This window comes from Cebus imitator, unplaced genomic scaffold, assembly GCF_001604975.1.
Source record: "Cebus imitator isolate Cc_AM_T3 unplaced genomic scaffold, Cebus_imitator-1.0 Scaffold122, whole genome shotgun sequence".
NCBI lineage: Eukaryota > Metazoa > Chordata > Mammalia > Primates > Cebidae > Cebus > Cebus imitator.
This window is the reverse complement of record NW_016107437.1, coordinates 5,101,859-5,112,363: the sequence shown is the minus strand read 5'-3', so window position 1 is coordinate 5,112,363 and position 10,505 is coordinate 5,101,859. Positions and strand designations below refer to the sequence as shown.

The following is a 10,505-nucleotide window of genomic DNA, read 5'->3' as shown; positions in this document are numbered from 1 at the left end:
AAATTTAGAAAGTGAGTTAGGGCCCAAAACCTAAAAAAAAAAAAAAAAAAGGTGAGTTGCTAAATCCAACCCAGGGAGAAATGTGACAGAATTTGCAGACACATCTTAAAACCGCATATAGTTGAGTCTGACTTCTTTTAGCCATTCTGACAATTTTTGCATTATGTGTTGTAATTATTGACATGGTTAGGTTTACTATTTTGTATTTGTCTTCTATTCATCCTGTCTTTATTTTTGTTTTGTTGTTATCCTGTTTTTCTTTCCTGTCCTTAAAATAAATTGGACATTTTTGTATTCTAATTTTTCTTTTCTTTTTTAGAGTTTTGCTTTGTCACCCAGGCTGGAGTGCAGTGACGCAATCTAGGCTCACTGCAGCCTCAACTTCCTGGGATCAAGTGATAGTCCTGCCTCAGCTTCCCAAGTAGCTGGACTACATGTGTACACAACCACACCTGGCTAATCTGTCTTTTTTTGTATAGATGGGGTTTCATCATTTTGCCCAAGCTGGTCTTAAACTCCTAGGTTCATGTGATCCTTCCACTTTGGCCTCCCAAAGTATTGAGATTGTAGGTATGAGGAAAACATGCTAGATCTTTTCATTATTTTTTTGTTTTTTAAAGCTATCCTGTATTTTTAAAATTGTTACCAAAGATATGTAATACATATCCTTAACTTCTCATAGGCTACTTAATGTTGTACGTTGAATAAAATACAGCTCCTGCAACCATACAGATCCACTTATTCGCTCCCCCACCGTTTATTAATTATTCTAAGTATTGTCCACACATGCTATAAGCTCCTCAAGACAATGTTATCTTTGGTGATGAATTAACTCAATTTTTCTTTATCTGAAAGCATCTTTATTTCACTTTCATTCTTAAGGTTTCCTTTTACATCACTGAGGATAGTGGATATAGTTTAACTTGATACAGAATTCTGGGTTGACAATCGCTTCCACTTCCTCCCCCCTAAAAACTTTTAAACATGCTGTTGGACTCTTTACCAGTTTCCATACCTTTTGATGAAAGGTTGGGATTAATCAAATAGTTGTTTGCTCTGTGTGTAATGTGTTTTTTTTCTTGATGCATTTAAGATTTTCTGTTTGTTCAACAATTTGATCTGATATATCCAACTTATCAGGCATCTCAAAGCTATACATTTGTCTTTCATCATATTTGTGAAAATTACAGCCATTGTTTCTTCAAATACTTGCTTCTCCAGTACTTTTTTCTCCTTCTGGGACTTGTTTTCTACCTAGGCTAGACTGTTTGTTTGAATTACATAACAGGGTTCTTAGGCTTTGGGAGGCCGAGGTGGGTGAATCACGAGGTCAGGAGTTCGAGACCTGACAGGCCAACATGGTGAAACCCCATCTCTACTAAAAATACAAAAAGTCAGCTGGGTGTAGTGGTGGGCACCTGTCATCCCAGCTACCCGGGAAGCTGAAGCAGGAGAATCGCTTGAATCCCAGATGTGGAGACTGCATTAAGCCGAGATTGCACCACTGCACTCCAGCCTGGATGAGAGTAAGACTTTGTCTCAAAACAAAAACAAAAACAAAAACAAAAAAAACCCAAAAAACAAAGACTTTTCCCCACTCTGTTACTCAGATTAGGTAAGTTATGATCTATCTTCAGGTTCATGACATTTTTTCCTCTGCCATCTCCATTCTGCTAAACTTATTTATATTATTTTTTCATTTCAGATATTGTACTTTTTTTAGGTCTTGAATTTCCATTTAGTTCTCCTAAAAACCATTTCTATATCTGTATGGATCCCTTTTCATTTATTACAAACATACTTCCTTTTACATCATTGAGGATGGTTGTAACAGTAGTTGCTTTGAAATCCTTGCCTGCAAATTCTAACATCTAGATGAGCTTAGGATTGGTCTCAGCCTTTTTCCTTTGAGAATAGTTTACATTTTCCTGATTTTTTTGTATGATGCATGTAATGGATAAATGTTATGGATGTTAAATTGTGACAACTGTGAATTCTGCTGTTATTCTCAGATGAATGGTTTCTATTGTTTTAGCAAGCTATTAACTTGGTTAGACGGAAACTTCAAAATCTTTCTTGGGTAGATGTTCCAATCTCACTTTAGATCTTTTGTCTTCAGCTGAGCTGCTGTGTGTCTATTCCATGCCTGTATGGCTTAGGAGTCAGCCAGAGATGTGGGCACACAGAATTTGGGGATCTTCTCTCTAGCTTTTTCCCTCTGGTTGCTCTCAATTCAGTTCTCTGGATTCCCAGACTGTAAAGACCAAGGCTTTTCCACCAGTAACCCTACCACTTAGCTTGATCCCAGAGTAAAAGCGGCAAAGAGAGGGACCTCAGGCCACATCACTCTCTTGAGTGTGGATTCCCCACCAGATACTGACTGCTGCTATTTACTGTTCAATGCCTTCAGGTAGTTAGTTGCTTTTTGTGTCATGATCAAGATAAATAGCGATTATCTGTGGGAAGACTGAACTGGTAGGGCCTTACTTACCCAGTAGTGGAATTGGGAGTCTGAGTAAACATACTTAAAGGAAGTTTAGTGCTAAATGGCATATAAGGAGGTCCTCCAGGTGGCTGCTCCTTTGAATAATCAAAAACCAGTATGTAGAACCTGTCTCCTTCAGTGTATGAACAGGAACCCAGAGACATGTAAATACCAGGTATTCCAGTCAGCTGTCTTAGGTTACAGGGGAAGGTTCATTAAGTAAGCAGGACTTATGAAGGATGGGTGCTATCTCTTCTTTTTTCTTAAAAACTGCATTTAAGCTCTTGGGAATTCCCTTCATCTCTGCTGCCCTGTGAAGAAAATACATGTCATTTCGGAATGGACCATGAGGGAGCACAGTGTAGTCCAGCACTGCCTATTTTACTTATTATAGCAAACGTTTGAACCTATCTTTGAAATCGGACTTTTCCCTCATACACAAGGGCCTTTGCTGAGTCTGTAACTAAAGGGACTTCTTACAACTCTAAGTTAGTTCCCTCAGTACTCGTGAATACAAAGAAGCATGTGGTAGTTTCCACGTCCTCCAAGAGGGAGTCCTCCATGGGCCCTTAATATCCCTGCATGTCCTTGGTGGGGAGTGGGGGGGGGGGCAAACTGACACTGGACACTGTCCCCTGGACTGAGCAGCTTCGGCAGATGGTCACTCAAGCAACCAAGGGGGTCAAGGCAGCATAGGCATGACTGATAATCCCTGGGTGAGGGACTGGCTTGTTTGCTGCTTGCTAGAAAAAAGCACCCAGCCCTTGGCCACGTTCCTTAGATGCAGCTTGACCCACTGCATGCACAGCCACTATGTGGCCCCAACAAATTACCCCCCGCAACATAGGAGCGGGGGAACTGGCACAACTGCGCTGATGATCCTGTTGTTTGCTGTGGGTAATAAACAGTTCCGCTCAGATACTATCTCTTGGTGTCCACCTTTAGCACCCCTGGAGTGGCATCAGGGCCACTCCTTGTACCCTCTATGAGGCTGGGGTTCTCCTGTGAATGTAAGGTTAGTTTTAAGCTTTGACAGAAAGCTTTAGAGAGGCAGGGAGATTAGAGGAGTATTTAGGGTAATGTATGACAAGTACGGTTGTGACTAGGTACCTATCATGGGCCATATGCTTTTACAAATAGGAACCCTAACTTCTTCCATTGCTTGGTCTAGTTGGGGCTATTCCTGTTTTATCAGTGAAATGAGGAAGGCTCAGAGGCTACATGGTCACCATGTGGGTATTATGTGTGGTGAAACCAGGAGAACCTCAGCTCTGTTCCCCTCCAGTGCATTCGCTCAGTGTATGAGCACAGTCGTTTGGATGGGCTGGCCTGCTGGGAGCAGAGATTGCTAGAGACCAGAGAGAGATGAAGCAGGACCAAGTCAATTTAGGTGCTAGTGGCTTTGAATGTCAGCCAGGTGGAAGAGTGATACCATGTGTCACTTTGATGCTGGCGTGACACATGGTGGCTTTAGAAAAGAAGGGACCTGTACAAAATATGTGTTTTGGTCATAATCACATCTATCCCTAACATGACTGATGTCCTTACCCCAAAGGAAAAGTTAAGAGGCAAACCCTGATGGGGACGGTGGCTCACGCCTGTAATCCCAGCACTTTGGGAGGCTGAGGCTGGTGGATCATGAGGTCAGGAGTTTGAGACCAGCCTGGCCAATAAGATGAAATCTTGTCTCTACTAAAAATACAAAAAATTAGCTGGGTGCAGTGGTGGGTGCATGTAATCCCACCCACTTGAGAGGCTGAGACAGGAGAATCACTTGAAACTGGGAGGCGGAGGTGGCAGTAAGCCAAGATGGTGCCATTGCACTCCAGCCTGGGTGACAGAGTGAGACTCAGTCTCAAAAAAAAAAAAAAAAAAAGTTTTGAGGGTACAAACAGTAAATTGCTGAATAAATAGTAAATGCAGTTATACTGCTGCTGAAAGCAAATGTTTAGGGTCTTCATGATAAATGACATTTTGATTTTAAATAACCATGTAAAATACAAGGCTCCAGGCCATTATTTTTGTATTTCTATTGAGGCAAGTCAGTTTCAGACAAGGGATTCTGTATAGGTCTGCTTGAGATTGACGGTGAGCACATCCACTGTAGCCTTAGGCACGGTGACCCTGCCCTCACTTACCTCTGGCAGGGGGACCTGTGTGCTGCGTGTCTGCTTGATGGCCTCCTCATAGCGGGGGGGATCTTTCGTCTTGGCCACTGGGCTCCCAAATAGAGAGTGCTGGACAACAAATTGCTGGGGTGGCGGGGGTGAACTAGGCTGTGTCAAATAAAGGAGGAGCACATATTACCTCTTGGCAACAAACCCTCTTTCCCTGGCTAGACTTGGCTCTGCTGTTCACTGTGTAGTGGCCAAATTCGCAGGTTCTTTTAAGCACCTGTGAGGCTGACAGCATTGGTGGCCACCTCATGTGGGAAGGATCATCTTCACTGTAATAAGAGCTGAGCTCCTCCTTCACAAGTTACCATCACTGTATTTTCAACAATGTTATCCCATTAATACTGATAGTCACTCGAAGCCCAAAGCACTAGGGTTTGGAATGATTTTATGTTCCTGTAGCACCGTCATTGATGCACATGCCTCACAGGGTTACCTTGCTGGGTGTGTTAGGTCCATTTTGCAGAGATGGAAGCGGAGCATTTCTGGATTGAAGAATGCTGTTGGAGGCTTTATTAATAAAGGGCTGCTGGACTGCTGAAGCAGGATGTTTCTGATATGGAAGAACTGTATTTGATGATGAGTTTGTGAAAACCTGTAATAGATAAATATTTCTCCATTAATTTGTTCTTTGGCTTTTCCTAATGAAGTAAAGAAAACCATGTTTTACAGCAGAGGTGAGCAAACTTCTGTAAAGGGCCACTAAGTATAGTTTACGATTTGTGGGCTACCTGGGCTCTGTTGTTACCACTTGGCTCTGCCATGACGACCTGAAAGCAGCCACAGACAGTACACATAAATGGGTGTGGCTGTGTGCCAATAAAACTTGACCCACACAAACAGGTGGTGGGTTGTATTTGGCCTACAGACCAGGGTCTGCTTACCCCGTAGTCGAGCATAAGTGGTCCTTTTACGCAGTAACTTGCCTTTGATAGTGGTGCAGACAGAGCTTTGTGGAAAAATAGTGTTTGCTCTTTACAATTCTCCTCTTAAATGATAGCTGAGTTTCTTCTATTCCTCTCTAAAGTGATCTCATCTACTCTCAAGGCTTGAATGGCCATGATTAAGCCTGTAATCCTGAGCCACTGCTCTGCTTCCAACCTTGCTCCCAGGCATTAAAGCCACTTACATCATCGTCCTAGATACCTGAAATTTAAAATATTCCAAATGGATTTTTCTCCAACAGCATTACCTCCTGCTTCTCAGCTTCTAAAGGAAAAAAAAAAAGTTCTTTTTTTTTTTTTTTTAAAACTTAGGTAAATGGGACTATCGGTCAATTCTGCTTTCTCTCTCAGTGTGCACACATCTCAGCAATGCTTCTTGAATATGCCTCTGCTCTCTGCTGTCCTGAGCCTGGCCCTGACTATTTATCACAAGGATTCTGCAGCAGCCCTGTGGCGCAGGCCCCCTACCTACCCACCCACTGGTGTAAGGTGCTCTCAAGGCACAGCCCCTACCATACTCACTGACTCTCCTGATTTGGGTAGAACCCTCATCTTTCGCTGGCATGTAAGTTTCTTACTACCTGGCCCCTTTTCCATCCTACCTAAAAACCTCAACTATGCTGTGGTCACATTCAATTTTCCAGTTTCTTGAAAATTTATTCAAATACAAGCAAGGCCCAATTTAAAACTGGCCCCCTTCTGAGAGGCTGTTTTCTGTTCCAACAGGCAAAGGTGAGAACTTCTTGCTGTGGAACTCTAAAATGTTTTGTTTAGCACCTCCATCAAGAGCTACACGTTTTAGGGTCTTTTATAAACATACGTCTGTATTGCTGAAACTTACTACTTCACAGAACTCGGTTCGCTCATAAAAATATTTAACATGTTCTGTACTACTAATATTCTGAAAAACCTATTTCATAAGCCAGAATGTCTCTATGTATATTCTTCAAAGAGTACAACCTCCATGGTGATGAGTTCTGTACATACACTGCTATTTGAAAAAATAAAATTTCCTTAAATTTGGTTAAAAAAAAATTCCTTTACACTAGAAGTTATGATTCCTAATTCTAGTATTTTGAAAAAAAAAAAAAAAAAAAAAAAGCAAAAAAGCCCTAATTTATCTTTCTACATACCATTTTTCCCTTTCCTTCCAATCGTCTTAACATTTGAACATATACTAAGCTTTTAATTATACTAAAATGGTATTTTCAGCTTTCCCCAAACTCAGTAGTAACATACAACCATGATTCCTTGCACAAAGGGGAATCTCAAGCGGTACACGTGTTACATGTGACTGCTGTTGTCTGTCCCTAAAGCTGGTTTAACCCAGACAGTTCACACTATCCTGAGGCAGATCACAGGTACAACTAATTGTCTGTGTTCTTTTGTGTTGAAGAGTAAAACTCTGGGATTAATAATTTTAAAGGTTTAAAAGATAAGACCTGTTTTTGAGGCCTAAGATTTTTCTGACAAGGAGATGTGCACATAGCTCCACCTACTGGCTAATGGGGAATGTGGGAGAGTTTTTTTTGGTAGGAATTTGTATAGAGAACACTGAATCCTAGGCCACCAACTTCATTTTAAAGATGAGGTAATTGACTCTCAGGGTAAGTGAATTTTGCATGTAGGCCAAATACCTAGGCAACGGTGAACTGGGACTGATAAGACCTTCTGGGCACACTCTTAAAAATATATTTCAAGATCTTACTCAGCATAAAAGTTTTAGAAGCATATTTTTCATCTTGAAATACCTTTTCCAAGGGAACAACATATATTGCTTTCTATAATATGTTTAATTAAAAAAAATTATTTTAAAATTAAGTACATTTAATACATGAGGAATGAAGATAAACACTTCTGAAACTTTCCGTTGTTAAAGGGGTTAACTATGAAGGTGAACTATCTTTAGTAACGAAAAGTTGTTTCTCCATTCCAAATAACTAGAAAATGCAGCCAAATGGCATCCACATAAAGCTTATTCTATGGGAGATGGATCACAGAGCAGAACGAACAAGAGCTTCCCAAAGCTTCTACCAAGATGCTTGTTGAATGGATGATCGGAGGATGGTAAAAATCAGTGACAGTTTATTGCTCAGTGGCATTTACGAACCTTTCTGACTTGTTGAGGCTGACTGAGCACATGCTGTGGGAACGTGTCTTGTGTCTGAGGTACAGTTGGGGCTAAGCCTGGGGCCAAGGCAGCAGTTGATATTTGTGCAGCAGTTGCTATCGGAGGCTGAGTCTGCATTCCGGCTTGTGGTGAAGTCTAGGAGGTGAATTGAAGAAAAACATCAATTTAATTGTCAGAATCAAAGTTAGAAATCATAATTCAGATGTAGAACCACTGGTCACTTGGGAATTGTACGTAAATAAAATAAGACCAAGTTTACAGATACACACTTCATCTGCACAGGAATCTGAATCTTGATGATTCTAAACCATAGAGGGTAACACCAGCGCAGTCACCGAATGCTCTTATTATTCCTAAGTAGCTAAGATTTCCATTTGTAAATTTTGAGAAAGTGGAAATGGAAATAAGAACCTAGGGCAGTTCTACGCATAATAGCTCAGGTACTGTTAAGACTTTAATAGTAACAAGGAAACTTGTGAGACCTAACTGTCCCATTTCCTTCTTGTAAGCTCCATGTGCGCTCCCAAAGGAGAGCCAGCAACAGGCCAGGTACCCTCAGACCCAAGAATAATAGTTTTTGTTTCTACAAAAGCAATGGAAGATTTGGACTGAAACATTTGTTTTAAGGATTTAAATAGACTTTAACAGATACCCTGAAGATTAAACAGAGGAATTAGATTTTTTGTACATGCCAAAGTGTCTGCGAGCCCTGCCGGCCCTGCCTCCTAACCATAGGGGTACAAGATGATTCCTCTCTACTGTTTCAGGTATTTGGGTGTCAAGGTTGAGGAGCAGCGGTCCAAATGGTTTCTTGCTCATTCGTAATGCATGCTTGGTTAAAACTTAACAAAACTGCATGACATATGCATAGCTCAGGTAAATACATATGTAGGCACAAAAGGGAATTTCATGCTCATTAGTGTTTTCTCATCTCTTTCAATAACACCCTCACTCTTAAATTTGTGGCCACGTTTTCCTTAGTTTAGGCTTCTTCATGTTAGCAGTGGCTTTTCAGAACTAAGTATAGGATGCAGAATATAAGAATGGGCATAAGAGTAAAGGCTCTGCAGGCAGAACACCTGGGTTTAAATGCCACTTCCATTCTTGGGGAACTCAGTGTCCTCATCCAGAGATGGATGGTATCATTTAGATCTTCTAGGAGAAGGGAGGATTAAGTGAAGCTGGCCATTTAAAGTACTTAATGCCGTGCCTTGCACAGAAAGAGTGCTAAGCAGCAGAGACTGTGATCACAATGATCACATCACTGGCATGTAAAAAATGTCTGCATGGATGATACTGTGTTCATTAAAGGTAACAGAACTAGAAAAACACCCTGTGTGTGTTTTTACTATATAAAAACAGTGCTAGATATTCAGATTTTTGAATAGCCCTCTCACACATGCACACGTTTTCTCTAACTGAGGTCTGCTCTGGATGCATTTATGAAAGAGCTCAGGTATGGTTCCCTTCTTAGCAGGGTTTGCATTCCATGCATGCTGTGAGGCAAAGTAGTTAGAAGACACACTTCACACCTGGAGTTTGAGGCTGCCTACAGGGAGTTGCACTGAGGTGACACTTGAACCCTGGATGGACACTGGGAGCAGCAGCTGAGCAGTCTGCGTGGTCAGTAAAGCCTGGGGCTGAGCAACAACGGCAGGCGGTGGCTGTCCCTGGGAACTCACATAAAACTGCGAGACGACACTCTGCTGCTCTGCCTGGGCCACAGGGACCTCCTGCTTGATAACCACAGCCTTTCTGGCAACAAGGGTCTGGCCACCTGTCGAGGCGGGCTGGCCTACAGAGTGGCTGGCTACTGGGATGGGCTGCCTGGAGCTGGAGCAGTCAGGGAGTGAGGCCTCATCTTTGATGGAGGAGCCAAGGCTGCTGTGTTTCTGATCTGACTTGTTGACAGAATGACCTGGGGCACTGGGCTGGGGTTCCAGGGGCCGCTGCTGCTGCCCTCGTTTTTCAACCTCAAGTTGCATTTTCAGCACTTCCACCAGCTTCTGCTCTTGTTCCAGTTTCCTCTTCAGCTCTTCGATTTGCTTTTCTTTCTCCTGAAGCTTGCGATCCTTCTCGGCTGCATCCAGTTCCAGATTCGACAGAGTGCTGCTGGTGGGACTCAGACTGTCTTCATTATTTGTCATTCTCAAAGGAGATGAACACAAGAACTGTGAAGGAGACATCATGGTCATAATCTCGGTGAAAGTGTCTGCCATGTTTGTGTCATCGGTACTGAGACTGGACTGTTCGGAGGGAGATGGTGAAATGGGCAGAGGGGAATGAACATTGTCCACACGGGCTGTGTTGCTGGTTCCGGTAGATGGCAATTCCACCTTGAGAGTGGAGACTGAGCTAGTCACAGTGTTATGTAGTGTTGTAACAGGCAAGGCCACAGTGACTTCTGGGTTACTGGTGACGATGGCTGACGACGACACTGCCACGATGCCCCCAGCAGCAAGGCCGCTGCTGTTCACTTCCTGGTAGGGTTTCAGGCGCTCAATGAGGTCTGGTTTGGTGCCCGACACTGGCAGACCCCTTAACTTCAGTTCTGTCTTCAGTTCTGATACCTGGAGGTACAAACACAGCAGATCTCTTGGTATTAGAGCTTTCTGGCAAATCTACAGTCCACTTTTGTGATGGAAAAGGTGCCTATGTCTATCAGAAAACTCCGTGTTACTGCACACCTGAAAGTGGAACTGTTTTTTTCTTTTTTTTTTTTTTTTAAGACAGATTCTCCAGAATACAGGAAAATAGGATTCTTGTTGTGA

The 10,505-nt window shown here is 42.4% G+C and overlaps 1 protein-coding gene across 4 annotated transcripts in view; it reads right to left on the bottom strand.

The window, feature by feature from the left end:
* MRTFB (myocardin related transcription factor B) overlaps window positions 1-10,505 on the bottom strand; it is a 209,757-nt gene that overhangs the window by 11,116 nt on the left and 188,136 nt on the right. For 3 of the 4 annotated variants that reach the window (XM_037742530.1, XM_017540003.2, XM_017540008.2), the window contains 4 exons: window positions 9,267-10,304; window positions 7,714-7,869; window positions 5,096-5,254; window positions 4,624-4,761 (listed from right to left, as the gene is read on the bottom strand). In XM_037742530.1, coding sequence (XP_037598458.1) covers window positions 4,624-4,761; window positions 5,096-5,254; window positions 7,714-7,869; window positions 9,267-10,304 — 1,491 coding nt within the window. The remainder of the gene's footprint in view (window positions 1-4,623; window positions 4,762-5,095; window positions 5,255-7,713; window positions 7,870-9,266; window positions 10,305-10,505) is intronic. The other variant, XM_017540009.2, reaches the window with a different exon arrangement.